Source organism: Siphateles boraxobius, unplaced genomic scaffold, assembly GCF_051911475.1.
Source record: "Siphateles boraxobius isolate OS27281-9 unplaced genomic scaffold, OSU_SipBor_1 85, whole genome shotgun sequence".
NCBI lineage: Eukaryota > Metazoa > Chordata > Actinopteri > Cypriniformes > Leuciscidae > Siphateles > Siphateles boraxobius.
The window spans coordinates 770,001-790,560 of record NW_027509214.1 but is presented as its reverse complement, the minus strand read 5'-3'; the positions used below and the strand labels follow the sequence as shown (position 1 = coordinate 790,560).

Genomic DNA, 20,560 nt, shown 5'->3' with positions numbered 1-20,560 from the left:
GGTAAAGCAATGAATGAGATATTCAGAATGAGATACTTTAACTTTGTGTCAATGAAACTTCCCATGGAGAATTATGAATGTCACATTCACACACAGAAATGGACACGAACCTCCAACAGAACCGGCGATGAAATCCGCGAGATGCATCGCGATCCGAACCAGAAGAACCGAGCAGAGGAGCCGAATCAGAAGAGCCGATCAGAGGATCCGAACAAGCAGAACCGATCAGAGGAACCGAACCAGCAGAACCGATCAGAGGAACCGATCAGAGGAACCGAACCAGCAGAACCGATCAAATGAACCGAATCTATCGGAACCGATCAAACATAAGCATCGGAATCATCCGGTTTGATCCGCAGAACGCGTGATGTCAGCGGAGAAACGTCTTCATCATGATGATGATGATGAAGAACAACGATGAAGAGAACCGGGTGTGTGTGTGTGTGTGTGTCGCTTTTGTCATTGCGGAAATGTGAAACCGAAGGTCACCGTGTCCTTCAGAACACACTCGTTCACAGAGACGAGCGCGAGCGCGCTGATGCTTCTGATGATCTCTATGATTTACAGTCGCAGAAAATATAAATATCAGCTGTACGAGATATAAAGCCAGCGAGTGTCAGATCAGTGTGTGTGTGTTCCTGCAGTGTGTGTCCGCTGTGTGGCGCTGCTCTTCATCGTGTCACTGTCACTGACGATGAGGAGGAGGAGGAGGAAGAAACAGAATTAAAGGTACAGTCACGAGTTTTACAAATGAACAGATCTGAACAGCTTCAGCGCTCTGAACTCTAAAATCAATTTTATTTCTACAAATTGTTTATAATTTAAGGACATGTCACGGCTATTTTCATGGCAAAATATAATTTGAAACTGAAATATAAATAAACACACAAAGTTTTTTTGTTGTTGCTACATTTCCTATAGCTACTTTTTATTATTTTTTATTTCAGGTTTAGTTATTTTAATATTTAATGAGAAATGTTGACTTGCTGAAACAAAATAAATTTTATTGTATTTGGTAACACTTTACAGTAAGGCTCATTAGTTAACAACCTTAAACATGAACTAATAATGAACTATACTTCTACAGCATTTATTAATCATAGTTAATAAAAAGCGCTATATAAATGCCTCATTCATTCATAGTTAATATTAATTTCTACATTTACTAATACGTTATTAAAATCAAAGGTTATATTTGCTAACAATAGTTAATGCACGGTGAACTAACAATGAACAGCTGTATTTTTATTAACTAACATTTACAAAGAAGAATAATTACTGTAATAAATCTATTGCTCATTGTTAGTTCATGATAGTTAATGCATTTACTAATTAAACTTATTGTAAAGTTTTACCAGTATTTTAAGTAACAGGTTTTCTTTGGTTCTAGTTAACGATAATAACTGCAAACTGGAGTTCTAGTGCACTGTAAATCAGATCTGCTCATTATGAGTTAGAGTTATGATGATGATGATGATGATGGGGGTGTTTCTTCATCCTTGAGCTTCTATTGGTCACAGATGGACTTTCCCCTTCATATCAACTTCATTCAGTAAAAATAGCGTGTGTCGCTGCAGCAGCTGCTCGAGAGCTCACACACACACACACACACACACACACACACACACACCGTCAGGAGATCAGGAGGACAAGCTCTTCATCATCTTCATCCTCTCAGGAACAGCTATGGACTTCGCTGCAGGGTGTATTGGGGGTAAGTCGTGCCACGGCACTGAAAGCACAGAAATGAGTCAAATATCATGATCTGGACAGTGATGTGGAGCACTGAGCTCATGCTGAGAGTCAGCTCACATTTTTACAACACAGAGTGTTTCAAAGCAGCTTTACAGAGATAACAGGAAAATAATGCAACACAGTGTTTTTCCAGAAGAAAATAGTGTCATAGTCCAGCTTAGGTAAGTTCAGTGATGGTTCATATTTGCTGTAAAAAAGTTATTAATTAGCTCTCTGGTTAGACTCTCCTGATGCGTTTCAGTTCTTCATTCAGTCCGAAACACTCAAACTTCACACACTCAGTCTTTCTGTTAGAACTAAAGCTCATTAATTGTGCATCCTTATGGACATTTTTGTCCTTTTCACTTTTTGTTTTTTATCACTTCGCCTGTGTTAATGCTAACTGCGTAAATTTTGGCACAGGTGTGTATTTTTATTGGAATTTTACTATTTTACCGCCATTTTCTTAAAAAAATCTTTTTTTGCACTAGCTACACAAAATACTCCCACTCAGCGCCTTTTGGACAAAAATGGCCCCATTGAAACCCATTAAAACTGCCATTTTTAATCCCAGGTCCTTTTAACTATAAAATGATGCAATCTTTGTTAAGAGGCTTTCATTTTGTTGGCAAGGCTTCAAAATTTTAATTTTTACTATTTTTTACCAGATGGTGCCATTTTTCCAGGTTTGGCCTATAAAACAAATATCGCTTTATTCCTGTTTTCTGCTTCGGCATATTATAGAGCCAATTGGATAAATTGTGCAACGATAATTGTGTGGGTGTGTTGGTATGGATGTCAGAGTGTGGTTTGTATGTGTGTAAAAAAAAAGTGTGTGTATATGTGTGTGTGTGTGCTTGTAATATCTGAGAGAGAAAAACTCAATTGCAAATCTAAAATCCAATTATTGTGTTCACCAGTGGAGTTTTGCTGGCACCCAGTGGGGAAAATCTGTGACTGCGCACAAACAAACTCTTACCGAAAGCTCATTTTTTGAGATATCATCCTCAAATTTGGAACAAAACTTATTTAGATTTATGGCTTTGATTTTCTTGCCGATTTACTTGATTTATAAAATACATATTTTATATAAAATAATTTTCATAAAATTATACCTATAAACTTTTTTGGAGATTTACTTATTATTATTTTTTTACTTAGCAATAATCTGCCAAGGGTCTTCTTTAAAATGATACCAAACTTAAGTCTGTGCTCCCAAGCTTCACATTTTTGTGACCTATCTATGTACCTACCTTTATGTACCTATGTGCTCGGAGCGGGTCGAGTGGGACCCGGGTGAAGGGGGGTTACATATGTGTAACTTTTTTTAATTGATGCACAAGGGTTAAACAAGACTGATCCTGTGAAGCACGAGCATGTGTGTACAGTCAAACTAAACTAATTCAGACTCCAACATCTCTCACATTATCAGTTTAATCACGATATAGAAAATGGTAATAAAAGAACTTATTAAGAGTTATTAGATCAGTGGATATTTGACTGGTTTTGTCCGTCCTTCTGTTAGACTCTCACACATGAATTATGTTGAATATCTGTCAGCTGTTAAATTTAACTACACAATTAGATAATACCAGTTTAGCTCAACCAATCACCAAGCAATGCTTCATGTTGTTCAGTCTGTGTGTAAAAAGCTGCATTAGTTATTAAAGAAAAAACACTTCAGCAAAACACGATCAGCTCAAAGTGTCCCAATCATTTTTGCTCCCAAATTTTAATAAATGTTACCGATAGTCGCTGTATGAAGAATATTTGGGTGTAATACGTCACTTTATTTTGCTCTCCTCACTTACATTAATGAACTATAGTGTCCTGCACACACTAGTAAAGCTGATATCTGGGGTCTGAATAATGTTAGTTTTGCCTGTCTGATGATCATGATTCTGTGCTCTTGCCACACGCTTGTATGACGCAGGATTTGCAGGTCAAGGACTGCAGCTCAAACACGATTGCATCACATGTTTCAGTCAGATATACCAGGCCTGACATGCTCTCAATCATCAGGGGCTTTTTCTTCTTTTAACGGAAGTGAATCAATCAAAACTAAATTTATCTGGACATTAATAACTTTATTCTAGATCTGCTGTAAAGCCTGAACTATCTCTGTTACTGTAATCTCCTATTATCACTGTAAAGCTGCTGTGAAACTCTATATTGTTAAAGCGCTGTAGAAATGAAGGAGACTTGACATCATGAGATCGCCGCTCGCAACACCTGATCATGGGTTCGATTCCCAGGTAATGCATGAACTGCTGAACACACACACACACACACACACACGTGTGGATTGAGGTTCTGACTGAATGTTCTGATGTTGCAGGAGCCGCTGGTGTTCTGGTCGGTCACCCGTTCGATACGGTGAAGGTACGCTCGGCTCGAACACTGACCGCATGTGCGCATCGACACACCCGACGCTTCTGCATTCACACTTCAAAAATGTCAATCACTGAAAACTCAAGGCTCTTTACTGGCATCAGTGGTTCCATGGAGCACAACATTCGTTACAGTGGGAAAAGATTCGTTAGATTATTAAAATCATCTTCACAAGAAAAAAAGAACTGATCATTAAAAGGGAACCAACCTTTATTTTTCAGAGTGTATAATCGATTAAAATCTAATTACAACTACAAATTATATTAATATTTTAGCTTGAGATTTGAGAGTTCCAGTCAAACATTGTAACTAAGACTCAACAAAAATATGTTCTAAGAACGTTTTGCTGACATTAAGTTATGAAAACGTTATTTCTGAATGTCCAAAACGTCCAGCGAGTGAAAGTTGAGGGAACTTCGTATCATTCTTCAAACATGCTGGAAAGTTACTTCTGAATATTCTCTGAACGTTCCGAAACAAGTAGTTACATTTAAAAAATGTCCAACTAAAGCATTTTAGAAAATGATTAAAGACGAGATAACTTTGAACGAACGCTCCAGTAATGTTAACTTCTGTTCATGCCGTCGAGAGGATGTTACGTCGGCTGGGACCCAGAATGCAATGCAAGTTTCTTTGGATAACAGCGTCTGGTAAATGTGTGTGTCTGATATAGAGCATCAAGAAGCATGTCTTTACTGTGCTCAAAACTTATAAGTGATTAATGACAAACTCTCACTGGATATTAAACACACACACACACACACAAATGCTCAGAGGTGTGTATTGCATTAAGTATATCAGATTGTTATTGTCATTGCACGTGTGTTTCTGTGGATGTAAACTAACACTGAAAGGCAGAGGGCAAGAGCGAGTCTCACATGAGCTCGTGTTTTAAAGCATTAGTTCACTTCAGAGTTAAAATCTCCTGATGATTTACTCTCATCACGTCATCCATGATGTTCATGCTTTTCTTTCTTCAGTCGTAAAGAAATGAAGGTTTTTGAGGAAAACACTCCAGGATTTTCTCCGTGACTTCAATGGAGTCCAACGGGTCGAAGGTCCAAATGTGAGTTTCAGTGCAGCTTCAAAGTCTCGACACGATCCAGCCGAGGAATAAGAGTCTGATCTAGACAAACCAGCGCACATTTATAACTAAATAAACATTTATATACTTTAACCACTTATGCTGGTCTTGCACGAGCTGTGATGCGACACACATTACGTGATCAGGGTGAAAGGTCACGCGTGTTCCGGTTTATAAATGTAGAGTGAAAAGCTCTCATTTCATTTTCTCCTCAAACTTCAAAATCATCCGACATCGTTGTTTTACCTTTTATTTATTTATTTTGTAAATGGCGTGTGACTCAGTCGTTGCACATTCGCTTTGTAAACACTGGGCCGGTTCTTACGCCTACGTCATGATTGACCTTACAACCTTTTCAAGCATTAGTGGTTAAAGTATATAAATGTTTATTTAGTTATAAATGTGCGCTGGTTTGTCTAGATCAGACTCTTATTCCTCGGCTGGATCGTGTCGAGACTTTGAAGCTGCACTGAAACTCACATTTGGACCTTCGACCCGTTGGACTCCATTGAAGTCACTATATGGAGAAAATCCTGGAGTGTTTTTCTCAAAAACCTTCATTTCTTTTCCACTGAAGAAAGAAACGCATGAACATCGTGGATGACGTGAGGAGAGTAAATCATCAGGAGATTTTGATTCTGAAGTGAACGACTCGTTTACGCACACACACATCTCTCGTCTTGCTCTGATGCCTTTAACCTGATCATCAAATGCTCTCAGCGAAGGGTGTTTTACAGCAGGAGTATTGCTCTGTTGTAGATGAGAGTGAGGCGGTCACACCGGCCGCTCGGGGGTTAACCTCGTAAGTAAAGACCAGGTCGATTCCGGTTTCATTGGTCTGGACTGTCATTGAATGTAAATCCACACACCGTACAAACATCACCCAGATCTAGTTTCATTCACTTCTTCTGTGATTTCTGCTGTTTGTGAAGCGTTATCGCATCAGTTCCAGTGTAATGAGCGACGCTGATGTTTCAGGTGCGCCTGCAGGTTCAGAGTGTGGAAAAGCCCTTGTATCGCGGGACGCTTCACTGCTTCCAGTCCATCATTCGCCAGGAAACAGTGAGTGGATTTATTACTGCTATTCCCATCATCACACACTGCTGGTTCATGGCCAGAGAACAGAGACCGAGTCTGGTTTCTCATGAGGGTTTTCCTCTGTTCTGTCACTGATGGAGTTATGGTTCCTGGTTTAGTTGAGGACATTTAATATTCAACAATATTATTGATCATAGACACCATTATATACTGAACTGAGCTGGACGATGACATCACGGTTTTCTCCAGAGCGGATATATATATAAATATATAAATGAACTAAATTAATAACTTTTTTTACAACAAATATAAACCATCACTGAACTTAAGCTGGACTGACGCTATTTTCTTCTGGAAACAAACTTTGTTGCATTATTTTCCTGTTATCTCTGTAAAGCTGCTTTGAAACACTCTAGCGCTGTATAAATAAAGCTAAACTATGATGTCTTTACAAACATGCATTGCAAGTTCTTGAACTGCAGATCATTGAATCAGATCATTTAACACTGATAGTACAGAATGTTTAAAGTTTATGACCCAGGACTCACTTGACCCCGTCATTAGTTCATTTATATATATATATATATATATATATCCGCTCTGGAGAAAACCGTGATGTCATCGTCCAGCTCAGTTCAGTTCTCGTATAATGGTGTCAATGCAGGAGATCAATAATATTGTTGAATATTAAATGTCCTCAACTAAACAAAACAAAAGCGACAAAGATGCCTTTAAATGTTATTATATATGCTTAAGAAATGAACTTTACAAAGTTCTTGAACTGCAGATAATAAATCAGATGATTTGCCAGTGATATTCAGAATGATAAATGTCTGTATTGTAGTAACTCTACTAACCTGAGCTCCAGGAGTCACTCGAGACGCAGAGCTAAATCTGGCTCAGGGAACATCTATATTTACCTGAGAGACGAAGGGTTTCAGGTTCTGAAGACACATCCCAGCGAGCAATGTTGCGTTTAAAAGGCGTCCAATAGCCGTCAAACACAGCCGGATGACTCGGCTCACACACGGCTGAGTTCGGGCTGTCAGGGAACATTTAACAGACATTTAAACCAGAGCCCGAGAATAGACTAGTCATCAATTTTATTAAATGAAATGAAACACCGAATTAAATGAAACCAAACACCTTGTAATCACTGTTTACTTTGCCTACATTATCGAATATCATAAAAAGTTATTTTGACAAAAACAACATGTAACCAAATTCAAGGTTATTTTGTCTAGAAGTGTGTAACTCATATCTGGACTATATCGGGTCTATATGACGGATATTGCTGGGATTAACCCTTCGTTCTTAATTAACCCTTCGTTCTTCATTAACCCTTCGTTCTTCATTAACCCTTCATTAACCATTCGTTCTTCATTAACCCTTCATTAACCCTTCGTTCTTCATTAACCCTTCATTAACTCTTCGTTCTTCATTAACCCTTCATTAACCCTTCATTAACTCTTCGTTCTTCATTAACCCTTCATTAACCCTTCGTTCTTCATTAACCCTTCGTTCTTCATTAACCCTTCGTTCTTGATTAACCCTTCGTTCTTCATTAACGCTTCGTTCTTAATTAACTCTTCGTTCTTAATAAACCCTTCGTTCTTCATTAACCCTTCGTTCTTCATTAACTCTTCGTTCTTAATAAACCCTTCGTTCTTCATTAACCCTTCGTTCTTCATTAACCCTTCGTTCTTAATTAACTCTTCGTTCTTAATTGACCCTTCGTTCTTCATTAACCCTTCGTTCTTCATTAACCCTTCATTAACCCTTCGTTCTTCATTAACCCTTCATTAACCCTTCGTTCTTCATTAACCCTTCATTAACCCTTCGTTCTTCATTAACCCTTCATTAACCCTTTGTTCTTCATTAACCCTTCATTAACCCTTCGTTCTTCATTAACGCTTCATTAACCCTTCGTTCTTCATTAACCCTTCGTTCTTCATTAACCCTTCGTTCTTCATTAACGCTTCATTAACCCTTCGTTCTTCATTAACCCTTCGTTCTTCATTAACGCTTCATTAACCCTTCGTTCTTCATTAACCCTTCGTTCTTCATTAACCCTTCATTAACCCTTCGCTCTTCATTAACCCTTCGTTCTTCATTAACCCTTCATTCTTCATTAACCCTTCGCTCTTCATTAACCCTTCGCTCTTCATTAACCCTTCGTTCTTCATTAACCCTTCATTCTTCATTAACCCTTCGCTCTTCATTAACCCTTCGCTCTTCATTAACCCTTCGCTCTTCATTAACCCTTCGTTCTTCATTAACCCTTCGTTCTTCATTAACCCTTCGCTCTTCATTAACCCTTCGCTCTTCATTAACCCTTTGTTCTTCATTAACCCTTTCTGTTTCTCCAGATGTTGGGTCTCTATAAAGGCATTGGCTCCCCGATGATGGGCCTGACCTTCATCAACGCTATCGTGTTCGGTGTCCAGGGGAACGCCATGCGTATGTTGGGTGCAGACACGCCGCAGCACCAGTTCCTAGCGGGCGCGGCAGCCGGGCTAATCCAGTGCATTATCTGCTGCCCGATGGAGCTAGCCAAGACCCGCATGCAGACGCAAGGAACGGGCCAGAAGAACACGACCCGGAGGCTATACAAGAACTCTCTGGACTGCCTGATCCGAATCTACCGTAAGGAGGGAATCCGAGGAATCAACAGAGGAATGGTGACCACCGTGATCCGGGAGACGCCAGGCTTCGGCATATACTTCCTCACGTACGACACGCTAACGCGATCGCTACGCTGCGAATCCGACGACGGATACATCATTCCCAAGCTGCTCCTGGCGGGAGGCATGTCAGGAATCGCATCCTGGCTCTCCACCTATCCGGTGGACGTCGTTAAGTCCCGCCTCCAGGCTGACGGAGTGGGCGGAGAGAACAGGTACGGCGGGATCATGGATTGCGTGCGTCAGAGCTGGCGGAGGGAGGGGTGGAGGGCGTTCACTCGCGGCCTGACCTCGACTCTCCTGAGAGCGTTCCCTGTGAACGCCACCACCTTCGCCACCGTCACGCTCTTCCTCATGTACATGCGTGAGGACGAAGCAGCGAAGGACTGCGAGTCCATGAGGCCGGACCTGCAGCCTGTGACCGAACGACTTTCTGTCCAATAGAGAACAGGTCAGCGAACACAAGGGCCAATGAGGCTGGAGAAGGACCTAGCTTATCTTTACGTTTCTCTATGTTTGATGGACCACTGAAATAACGGGATGACTGAGTCTCCATTGGGTTCGAGGATTCCCAGAGGTATACCAAGATGATAACTATTATTATGATAAAGATAATAGTTTTAAAAATCATTCACAACACGACTATAATGACAATGACACAGAGGAACAATGATTGGTCAGAAAACAGTGTAATCGGAAATGGTTCTTGTTCATGACAAAAAACAAACAAAAAAAAAACATAATCTGACACCGTGACTATTGTAACAGGCAAAAATATTGAGTAGTCTGAACTCGGCATCTGGTGCTCTTTGGTCAGTTTTGACCGAAAATTTTTACGTTTTTATTTTTTGATTGATTGGAATGGTATGAAACTTGGTCAAGGTTTTGGCACTTGCTGTAAAAAATCATGGACATGATTTGAAAAGTTTAAATGGTCCTGAAAAAAAGAGTCACACTTGTGCTCCTCGCGATAAAAAACGACGCATTGGAAATTAATGTGAGACGAATTTCTAGTGGAAGCGTTTGGTACTGCAGCCGAACAACATCTCACTGAACGCAAATTTTTGGAGATATCAAGCTCAAATTTGGAACACAAATTGTTTAGATTTAGGGTTAAAATGAAAATATAGGATTTCCTATAAAATTTTAAAATAGTATTTTTATGCTGATTTAATAAAAAAGGAAAAAAGTCGGCACACCACAGCTCCAAAAATGTAAAAAAATGCATTTTTCAAAACAATAAACGTAGTACTTTTTTTCACTTTTAAAAGAGATTAAACTTAACAGTTTAAGTTGGAAATTTAATTTTTAGGTCTATGCTCAAAAAGTGAATAAATGGATTATAAATACTGCGTAAATATAATTCAGTACCATAAAATCACCTAAAAATACTAATTATGAAATTAAAAACATTATCAAACTAAAATAGTACATTCCTTTTATTGAAATAACATTTAAAAATTGGTAATTTTTGACCGCCACACGAAGAGCACCAGAGGGTTGCTTGAGCATTTAAAGCGACAGCACACTTATTATAAACAGAGCGTTCTCATGCATTAGTGTGGACGCTCATAAGTTATCGTTCTTGGTGTGGATGGGTCTTAAGATTTTATCAGTTCCTTCTTTCCCTGGGAATCGAACCTGTGACTTTGGCGTAGCGAGCGCCATGCTCTACTGATGCTGATGAAGGATCTTCGGACGTATGGTGGATCAGAGGAGCTTGTGAACTTAAACATGTCTGAAACTTGTTTCTTCCATCCTGTGGCTGGTTGCATTAACTGCTTAGACTAGTATTACAAGTTTGTCATGTCATTTTTTTTCTCTCTAAGACTGGTCATAACTTTTCAAATTCCATTGCATAAAAAGGTAAATTGGACTATCTTAGATTACATCCAACTAACTGCTAGTTGGTCAGAATACAGTCTTAACATACTGGCTGTTTATCTGTCAGAAAAGATATGTATGTTCCTTTAACGCTGCAATAGCAATTATTTTTATCTGAATTCTTAAAAAGTGAAAGTTGTTTGGATGAAAACACTGAATTTTTGAGAGGTAAATAAGGTACAAAGTTGAATTTTAATGCCTCTGCCCTACTGTTGGTACACTACCGTTCAGAAGTTTGGGGTACATCTTTTTTATTTACCATCTTACTTATTTAAATGATTTAATTATTGAAATGTGAATTACATAATTTAAATTAATACTTTTATTCATCACTGATGAATTGACAGTAAAGGCATTTATAATGTTACAAAATATTTTATTTCAAATAAATGCAGTTCTTTTGAATTTTCTATTCATCAAAGAATCCTAAAAAATAAAATGTATCACAGTTTCCACACAAATATGAATCTGTTTTCAACACTGATAATAATCATAAATGTTTCTCGAGCATCAAATCATCATATTATAGTGATTTCTGAAGGATCATGTGACACTGAAGACTGGAGAAATTATGCTGAAAATACAGATTTGATCACAGGAATAAATTACACTTTACTATATATTCACATAGAAAACAGCTGATTTACATTGGAATAATATTTCAGTGTTTTTACTGTATTTTTGATCAAATAAATGCAGCCCTGGTGAGCAGAAGAGACTCTTTCAGAAACATAAAAAAATAAGAATATTCGCACAAGCTCAAACTTCGGAACTGTAGTGTACACGTTTGCCACATTTCCCGATATTGCGTATTAATCTCATGTTTCTCTTCACAGTTACAACATTTCACATATTGAGTGTAAAAGTATATGTTTAAATGCAAAGATCAGAAGCTGATTTCCTGATGTCACGATTAGATGGAGACTAGCAGATCGGATGATTGTTCAAGAAATGGTCACATGGTCCGACATGTTTACATACACAGAAACATTTTCCAGATGTTATTTAATCTTGACATGCACCTTAAACATGTGACTGGTTCCTGACGACTGTAATCGACATATTCCTGTATATACGATACATTTGCATCATTTGTTGTTGTTCTCCAGTATTATTATGAATGTAAATAGTATGAGATGGACTGATGACTGTCAGTGTTTTTACTTCATGAATCTCGAGGGAACACGTGTTACACACAGGTCAGCAGTCACACTTCAACATGAAATAAATGAATATGGAAACACATTCAGGAAGATTTGTCTATTTGTCTTTGAGGATTGACTTTGTAAACGGTTACAGGAGAAAAAGGCTGGAATTAACTACACGACTTCTGTGCTGATTCTCCCAAGATTCTCTCTAATCTTTTCCTCGGATCCCAGTTTAAACTCCTGCTCTAGAGTCTAGACTGTAAAGCAGAATCGTGTAGTTTATTACAGCTTTAAGACTGAAGATAACAAACACACACTTTACCAGCTAATTACTGACGCTCGTATGATGAAGATCTAGTGGAGTCCAGCGCCCTCTGGTGGCTCAAACCAGACCTGAACCTGACTCTCTCTCACACACGCGCACACACACACACACACACACTCTCTCACATTCAGTAACTCACACACACTCAGACACACACACACACACACACACATTCAGTAACACACTCAGACTCTTCACAATCAGTAAAACTGTAACACACACACACACTCAAACTCGCATTCTCTCTCACTCACACACACACACACACACACACACACACACACACACAGAAACACTATCTCTCACACACACTCAAACGCACACACTGAAACACTCACACTGACACACTCAAACTCACACACACACACACACACACACACACACACACACACACACACACACACACACACACACACGCGCACACACACACACACACACTTATGCTGAAGGAGAAAACATCTGAGCAGTTATTAAAAACACAGAGCTCTTTTATTTCTCAAAATGGCACCTGTAAACATAAATAATTCATGACAGAATTACCATTATGGCAACATTCATAATCCGATCTGTACAGAACTTTCCTTAACAGAAAACACACATACTGACATCACGATATAATCCTGATTATTCCCCAGTCTGTGTGACATCATAATAACAAATCAATAGTTCATAATGTGTTAAAGTGCAGAGAGTGAGTGAGTTAGCATTAGCAGCAGTAGCTGTAGCGCAGGCAGCGGTAGATGCCCTCGGCTCGGGTGCGGCTCACACACGCACACGTCTGCAGATCCTGCACGGAGCTGAAACACACAGCAGAAACCAGAGTCACTTCACTTCAAGCCAGAGTCAGTCCAGAGTCACTTAACTTCAAGCCAGAGTCAGTCCAGAGTCACTTCACTTCCATCAGTTTAGAGTCACTTCACTTTCGTCAGTCCAGAGTCACTTCACTTCCATCAGTCTGGAGTCACTTCACTTCAAGCCAGAGTCAGTCCAGAGTCACTTCACTTCAAACCAGAGTCAGTCCAGAGTCACTTCACTTCAAGCCAGAGTCAGTCCAGAGTCACTTCACTTCAAGCCAGAGTCACTTCACTTCCATCAGTTTAGAGTCACTTCACTTTCGTCAGTCCAGAGTCACTTCACTTCAAACCAGAGTCAGTCCAGAGTCACTTCAATTCAAGCCAAAGTCAGTCCAGAGTCACTTCACTTCCATCAGTTTAGAGACACTTCACTTTCGCCAGTCCAGAGTCACTTCACTTCCATCAGTTTAGAGTCACTTCACTTCAGTCAGTCTAGAGTCACTTCACTTCAAGCCAGAGTCAGTCCAGAGTCACTTCACTTCAAGCCAGAGTCAGTCCAGAGTCACTTCACTTCAAGCCAGAGTCAGTCCAGAGTCACTTCACTTCCATCAGTTTAGAGTCACTTCACTTTCGTCAGTCCAGAGTCACTTCACTTCCATCAGTTTAGAGTCACTTCACTTCAGTCAGTCCAGAGTCACTTCACTTCAAGCCAGAGTCAGTCCAGAGTCACTTCACTTCAAGCCAGAGTCAGTCCAGAGTCACTTCACTTCCATCAGTTTAGAGTCACTTCACTTTCGTCAGTCCAAAGTCAGTTAACTTCCGTCAGTCCAAAGTCACTTCACTTCCGTCAGTCCAGAGTCACTCCCACTTCCGTCAGTCCAGAGTCACTTCACTTCCATCAGTCCAGAGTCACTTCACTTCCGTCAGTCCAGAGTCACTTCACTTCCGTCAGTCCAGTCACTTCACTTCCGTCAGTCCAGAGTCACTTCACTTCCGTCAGTCCAGAGTCACTTCACTTCCATCAGTCCAGAGTCACTTCACTTCGGTCAGTCCAGAGTCATTTCACTTCGGTCGGTCCAGAGTCACTTAACTCCCATCAGTCCAGAGTCACTTCACTTCCGCCAGTCCAGAGTAACTTCACTTCAGTCAGTCCAGAGTCACTTCACTTCCGCCAGTCCAGAGTCACTTCACTTCAGTCAGTCCAGAGTCACTTCACTTCCGCCAGTCCAGAGTCACTTCACTTCAGTCCAGAATCACTTTAGTCAGTCTAGAGTCACTTCACATCAGTCAGTCCAGAGTCACTTCACTTCAGTCCAAAATCACTTTAGTCAGTCTAGAGTCACTTCACATCAGTCAGTCCGGAGTCACTTCACTTCAGGAGCGGGTGTGCAGTCCACGTACCTGCGGATCATGTGACCGATGGAGCTGTAGCGATGGCACATGTTCAGCGCAGTGATGTAGCTCACGTTCGGCAGCGTCAGGCAGAACTGAAGAGCCTGCTGCCGGTGACCTTTAACCTCCAGGGGTACGTCGATAGCCTGACCTTTCCTGCTCTCCACATGCGTGAGGTCACTCAGAATCGAGGCGGTTTGGTCAGGGCCGTTGCTGACCAGGAGCCGAACGCCCGCCTTCACCAGCGCCGCTAGTGTCCCGTCGTAATAGCGGCTGCGCTGAAACACTCGCGCCACCTCGCCTGACATCATGAGAGAGAAAAGTGTGTCATGTGATCGTGAGTGTCTGACATCATGAGAGAGAACACTGCGTCACATGATCATGAGTGTCAAGTCATCTTCATTTATACAGCGCTTTAAGAATATGAAGTTTCACAGCAGCTTTACAGTGATAATAGGAGATTACAGTAACAGAGATTGTTTAGGCTTTACAGCAGATCTAGAATAAAGTTACTGTCCAGATAAAGTTAGTTTTGATTGATTCACTTCCGTTGCAAAGATCATTAGTTATTAACTTATTAGCTCATTTGCACAAAACAGTGCCTGGTGGCTCGAGAACGCAAACCCTGAAATAGGTTCCAAGGTGCAAACCTTGAACTAGTGTTGTCAAAAATATTGATATTTCAATAAATATCGATACTGAAATATCTGAACGGTACCAATACTAACTTCCCGAAGGAACGATACTAGCCGAGCGGTCACTAATTCTCTCCAAAGACGCGTTGACAAACACCACACGCGCACGTCTAATTCGCTCTGGTTAAATAGAAAAAGTGAATGGAAAGATGGCGGGTGCGGCGCGACTGGCTTTGGTTGATTGAGAAAGAACACCGCGAGCGGGCATGTCGGAGAATAGCGCGGACACGCGTAAAAAACACACCGCGTGTCGGAGTCGGAGAATAGCGTGGACTGGACACGCACTACACACCGCGAGCGGGCATGTCGGAGAATAGCGCGGACACGCGTAAAAAACACACCGCGTGTCGGAGTCGGAGAATAGCGTGGACTGGACACGCGCTACACACCGCGAGCGGGCATGTCGGAGAATAGCGTGGACACGCGTAAAAAACACACCGCGTGTCGGAGTCGGAGAATAGCGTGGACTGGACACGCACTACACACCGCGAGCGGGCATGTCGGAGAATAGCGCGGACACGCGTAAAAAACACACCGCGTGTCGGAGTCGGAGAATAGCGTGGACTGGACACGCGCTACACACCGCGAGCGGGCATGTCGGAGAATAGCGTGGACACGAATAAAAAACACACCGCGTGTCGGAGAATAGCATGGACTGGACACGCACTACACGCCGCGAGCGGGCATGTCGGAGAATAGCGTGGACACGCGTAAAAAACACACCGCGTGTCGGAGTCGGAGAATAGCGTGGACTGGACACGCGCTACACACCGCGAGCGGGCATGTCGGAGAATAGCGTGGACACGCGTAAAAAACACACCGCGTGTCGGAGTCGGAGAATAGCGTGGACTGGACACGCGCTACACACCGCGAGCGGGCATGTCGGAGAATAGCATGGTCACGCGTAAAAAACACACCGCGTGTCGGAGTCGGAGAATAGCGTGGACTGGACACGCACTACACGCCGCGAGCGGGCATGTCGGAGAATAGCGTGGACACGCGTAAAAAACACACCGCGTGTCGGAGTCGGAGAATAGCGTGGACTGGACACGCGCTACACACCGCGAGCGGGCATGTCGGAGAATAGCGTGGACACGCGTAAAAAACACACCGCGTGTCGGAGTCGGAGAATAGCGTGGACTGGACACGCACTACACGCCGCGAGCGGGCATGTCGGAGAATAGCGTGGACACGCGTAAAAAACACACCGCGTGTCGGAGTCGGAGAATAGCGTGGACTGGACACGCGCTACACACCGCGAGCGGGCATGTCGGAGAATAGCGTGGACACGCGTAAAAAACACACCGCGTGTCGGAGTCGGAGAATAGCGTGGACTGGACACGCACTACACACCGCGAGCGGGCATGTCGGAGAATAGCGTGGACACGCGTAAAAAACACACCGCGTGTCGGAGTCGGAGAATAGCGTGGACTGGACACGCGCTACACACCGCGAGCGGGCATGTCGGAGAATAGCGTGGACACGCGTAAAAAACACACCGCGTGTCGGAGTCGGAGAATAGCGTGGACTGGACACGCGCTACACACCGCGAGCGGGCATGTCGGAGAATAGCGTGGACACGCGTAAAAAACACACCGTGTCGGAGTCGGAGAATAGCGTGGACTGGACACGCGCTACACACCGCGAGCGGGCATGTCGGAGAATAGCGTGGACACGCGTAAAAAACACACCGCGTGTCGGAGTCGGAGAATAGCGTGGACTGGACACGCGCTACACACCGCGAGCGGGCATGTCGGAGAATAGCGTGGACACGCGTAAAAAACACACCGCGTGTCGGAGTCGGAGAATAGCGTGGACTGGACACGCGCTACACACCGCGAGCGGGCATGTCGGAGAATAGCGTGGACACGCGTAAAAAACACACCGCGTGTCGGAGTCGGAGAATAGCGTGGACTGGACACGCACTACACGCCGCGAGCGGGCATGTCGGAGAATAGCGTGGACACGCGTAAAAAACACACCGCGTGTCGGAGTCGGAGAATAGCGTGGACTGGACACGCGCTACACACCGCGAGCGGGCATGTCGGAGAATAGCGTGGACACGCGTAAAAAACACACCGCGTGTCGGAGTCGGAGAATAGCGTGGACTGGACACGCGCTACACACCGCGAGCGGGCATGTCGGAGAATAGCGTGGACACGCGTAAAAAACACACCGTGTCGGAGTCGGAGAATAGCGTGGACTGGACACGCGCTACACACCGCGAGCGGGCATGTCGGAGAATAGCGTGGACACGCGTAAAAAACACACCGCGTGTCGGAGTCGGAGAATAGCGTGGACTGGACACGCGCTACACACCGTGAGCGGGCATGTCGGAGAATAGCGTGGACACGCGTAAAAAACACACCGCGTGTCGGAGTCAGAGAATAGCGTGGACAGGACACGCGCTACACACCGCGAGCCGCTTCACCAGGTTTGCTGCGCTCGCTCTGCACGATCACAGACACACACTCTCTCTCTCTCACCAGGTTTGCTGCGCTCGCTCTGCACGATCACACACACACACACACTCTCTCTCTCTCACCAGGTTTGCTGCGCTCGCTCTGCACGATCACACACACGCGCTCGTACTCCTCCTGCAGCCGCTGGATGCGCTCCGTCAGGCGTCTGCGGTTCTGAACGCTCGAGACCTCGGACTCGCTCTGCAAATCCACACACATGCGGTGGCTCACGATGAAGTCTGCGCTGACCAGAGAACACACCTGAACCTGCAGGCCGTGGCGCAGACGCAGACGAGACACGACCTCTGACCCTGCGCTGATGCAGCGGCCGTCCACTAACACTCTCAGAGGAGCGCCGGACACACTCCGGATTGACTCGCTCACCTGCAGATGAAACACACAACACCGTTAAACACACTATACTGCCAAACGTTTTGGGTCGTCGGCCTTTACATGCACATGAACTTTAATGGCATCCCATTCCTGATACCCCAGGTCAAAGGGTTTAATATGGAGTTTTTATTTTTTATAGGAGTGTGTTTATTTTAATAAGTAACAATTAATTAGTAATAAGTTAGTAATAAATAGTAATAAGTAACACAATTAGTTATTTTTTCTGGAAGTATTGCAATATTGTAATGCATTACTTTTCAAAGTAACTTTCCCCGACACTGATCATGAGTGTCAGACATCAAGACACGTTCACACTAGTGGTTCCCACAGGTTTGATCTGCACAAACACACTCACACACTCTCACTCTCTCTCACACACTCACACTCTCACTCACTCTCTCACACAATCTATCGCACACTCACTCAATCTATCGCACACTCACTCTCTCACACACACACTCACTCACACACTCACTCTCTCACACACTCACCCTCACACTCACACTCTCACACTCACACACTCACTCTCACACTCACACACTCACTCTTCTCACTCTCACTCAATTTATCGCACACTCACTCTCTCACACACACACTCACTCTCTCACTCACACACTCACTCTCTCACACACACACTCACTCTCTCACACACACACTCACTCTCTCACACACACACTCACTCTCTCACTCACACACACACACACTCACTCTCTCACACACACACTCACTCTCTCACTCACACACTCACTCTCTCACTCACACACTCACTCACTCTCTCACTCACACACTCACTCTCACACACTCACTCACTCTCACACTCACACACTCACTCTCTCACTCACACACTCACTCGCTCACTCACACACTCACTATCTCACACACACACTCACTCTCTCACACACACACTCACTCTCTCACTCACACACTCACTCTCTCACACACACACACACTCTCTCAAACACACACTCACTCTCTCACACACACATTCACTCTCTCACACACACACACACTCACTCTCTCACACACACACTCACTCTCTCACACACACACTCACTCTCTCACACACACACTCACTCTCTCACACACACACACACTCACTCTCTCACACACACACACACTCACTCTCTCACACACACACACACTCACTCTCTCACACACACACACACTCACTCTCTCACACACACACTCACTCTCTCACTCACACACTCACTCTCTCACTCACACACTCACTCTCTCACTCACACACTCAATCTCTCACTCACACACTCACTCTCTCACACACACTCACTCTCTCACACACACACTCACTCTCTCACTCACACACTCACTCTCTCACTCACACACTCACTCTCTCACTCACACACTCACTCTCTCACTCACACACTCACTCTCTCACACAAACACTCACTCTCTCACTCACACACTCACTCTCTCTCTCACACACTCACTCTCTCTCACACACTCACTCTCTCACACACTCTCACTCACACTCACTCTCTCACACAATCTATCGCACACTCACTCAATCTATCGCACACTCACTCTCTCACACACACACTCACTCACACACTCACTCTCTCACACACTCACTCTCACACTCACACACTCACACACTCACTCTTCTCACTCACACACTCACTCTCTCTCACACTCACTCACTCACTCTCTCACACACTCACTCTCTCTCACACACTCACTCAATCTATCGCACACTCACTCTCTGACACACACACTCACTCTCTCACTCACACACTCACTCTCTCACACACACTCACTCTCTCACACACACACTCACTCTCTCACACACACACTCACTCTCTCACACACACACTCACTCTCTCACTCACACACTCACTCTCTCACTCACACACTCACACACTCACTCTCTCACTCACACACTCACTCTCTCACTCACACACTCACTCTCACACACACACACTCACTCTCACACTCACTCTCTCACACACTCACTCTTCTCACTCACACACTCACTCACTCTCTCACACTCACTCACTCTCTCACACTCACTCACTCTCTCACACTCACTCACTCACTCACTCTCTCACACTCACTCACTCTCTCTCACACTCACTCACTCTCTCACTCACTCACTCTCTCACACACTCACTCTCTCACACACTCACTCTCTCACACACTCACTCTCTCACACACTCACTCTCTCACACACTCACTCTCTCACACAAACACTCACTCTCTCACTCACACACTCACTCTCTCTCTCACACAATCACTCTCACACTCACTCTCGCACTCACACACTCACTCTCACACTCACTCTCTCACTCACACACTCACTCTCTCTCTCACACACTCACTCTCTCTCACACACTTACTCTCTCTCACACACACTCTCTCCCACACTCTCTCTCTCACACACTGACTCTCTCACTCACTCTCTCACACACTCACTCCCTCACACTCACTCTCTCACACACTCACTCTATCTCTCTCACACACTCTCTCTCTCTCACACACTCTCTCTCTCACTCAAACACTCTCTCTCTCACTCACACAC

At 43.6% G+C, this 20,560-nt stretch overlaps 2 protein-coding genes across 7 annotated transcripts in view; one reads left to right on the top strand and one right to left on the bottom strand.

The window, feature by feature from the left end:
* LOC143731047 (solute carrier family 25 member 47-B-like) overlaps positions 1-20,560 on the bottom strand; it is an 82,645-nt gene that overhangs the window by 8,245 nt on the left and 53,840 nt on the right. For 2 of the 4 annotated variants that reach the window (XM_077221686.1, XM_077221688.1), the window contains one exon: positions 17,715-18,015. In XM_077221686.1, the coding sequence (XP_077077801.1) occupies positions 17,715-18,015 (301 nt within the window). Of the gene's footprint in view, positions 1-110; positions 697-1,628; positions 1,656-17,714; positions 18,016-20,560 lie in introns of those variants that run through there. The other 2 variants (XM_077221690.1, XM_077221689.1) reach the window with 2 other exon arrangements.
* Positions 319-12,060, top strand: slc25a29l (solute carrier family 25 member 29-like). 3 transcript variants are annotated; one of them, XM_077221722.1, is made up of 5 exons: positions 319-729; positions 1,521-1,714; positions 4,073-4,116; positions 6,188-6,271; positions 8,617-12,060. In XM_077221722.1, the coding sequence occupies exons 2-5, from the start codon at positions 1,687-1,689 to the stop codon at positions 9,373-9,375; spliced, it is 915 nt and encodes a 304-aa protein (XP_077077837.1). In that variant the 5' UTR covers positions 319-729; positions 1,521-1,686; the 3' UTR covers positions 9,376-12,060. The 3 variants fall into 3 exon arrangements, with proteins under 3 accessions (XP_077077837.1, XP_077077838.1, XP_077077839.1); XM_077221723.1 differs by having other exon boundaries at positions 398-729; positions 1,505-1,714; XM_077221724.1 differs by lacking the exons at positions 319-729; positions 1,521-1,714; positions 4,073-4,116 and adding an exon at positions 5,953-6,011.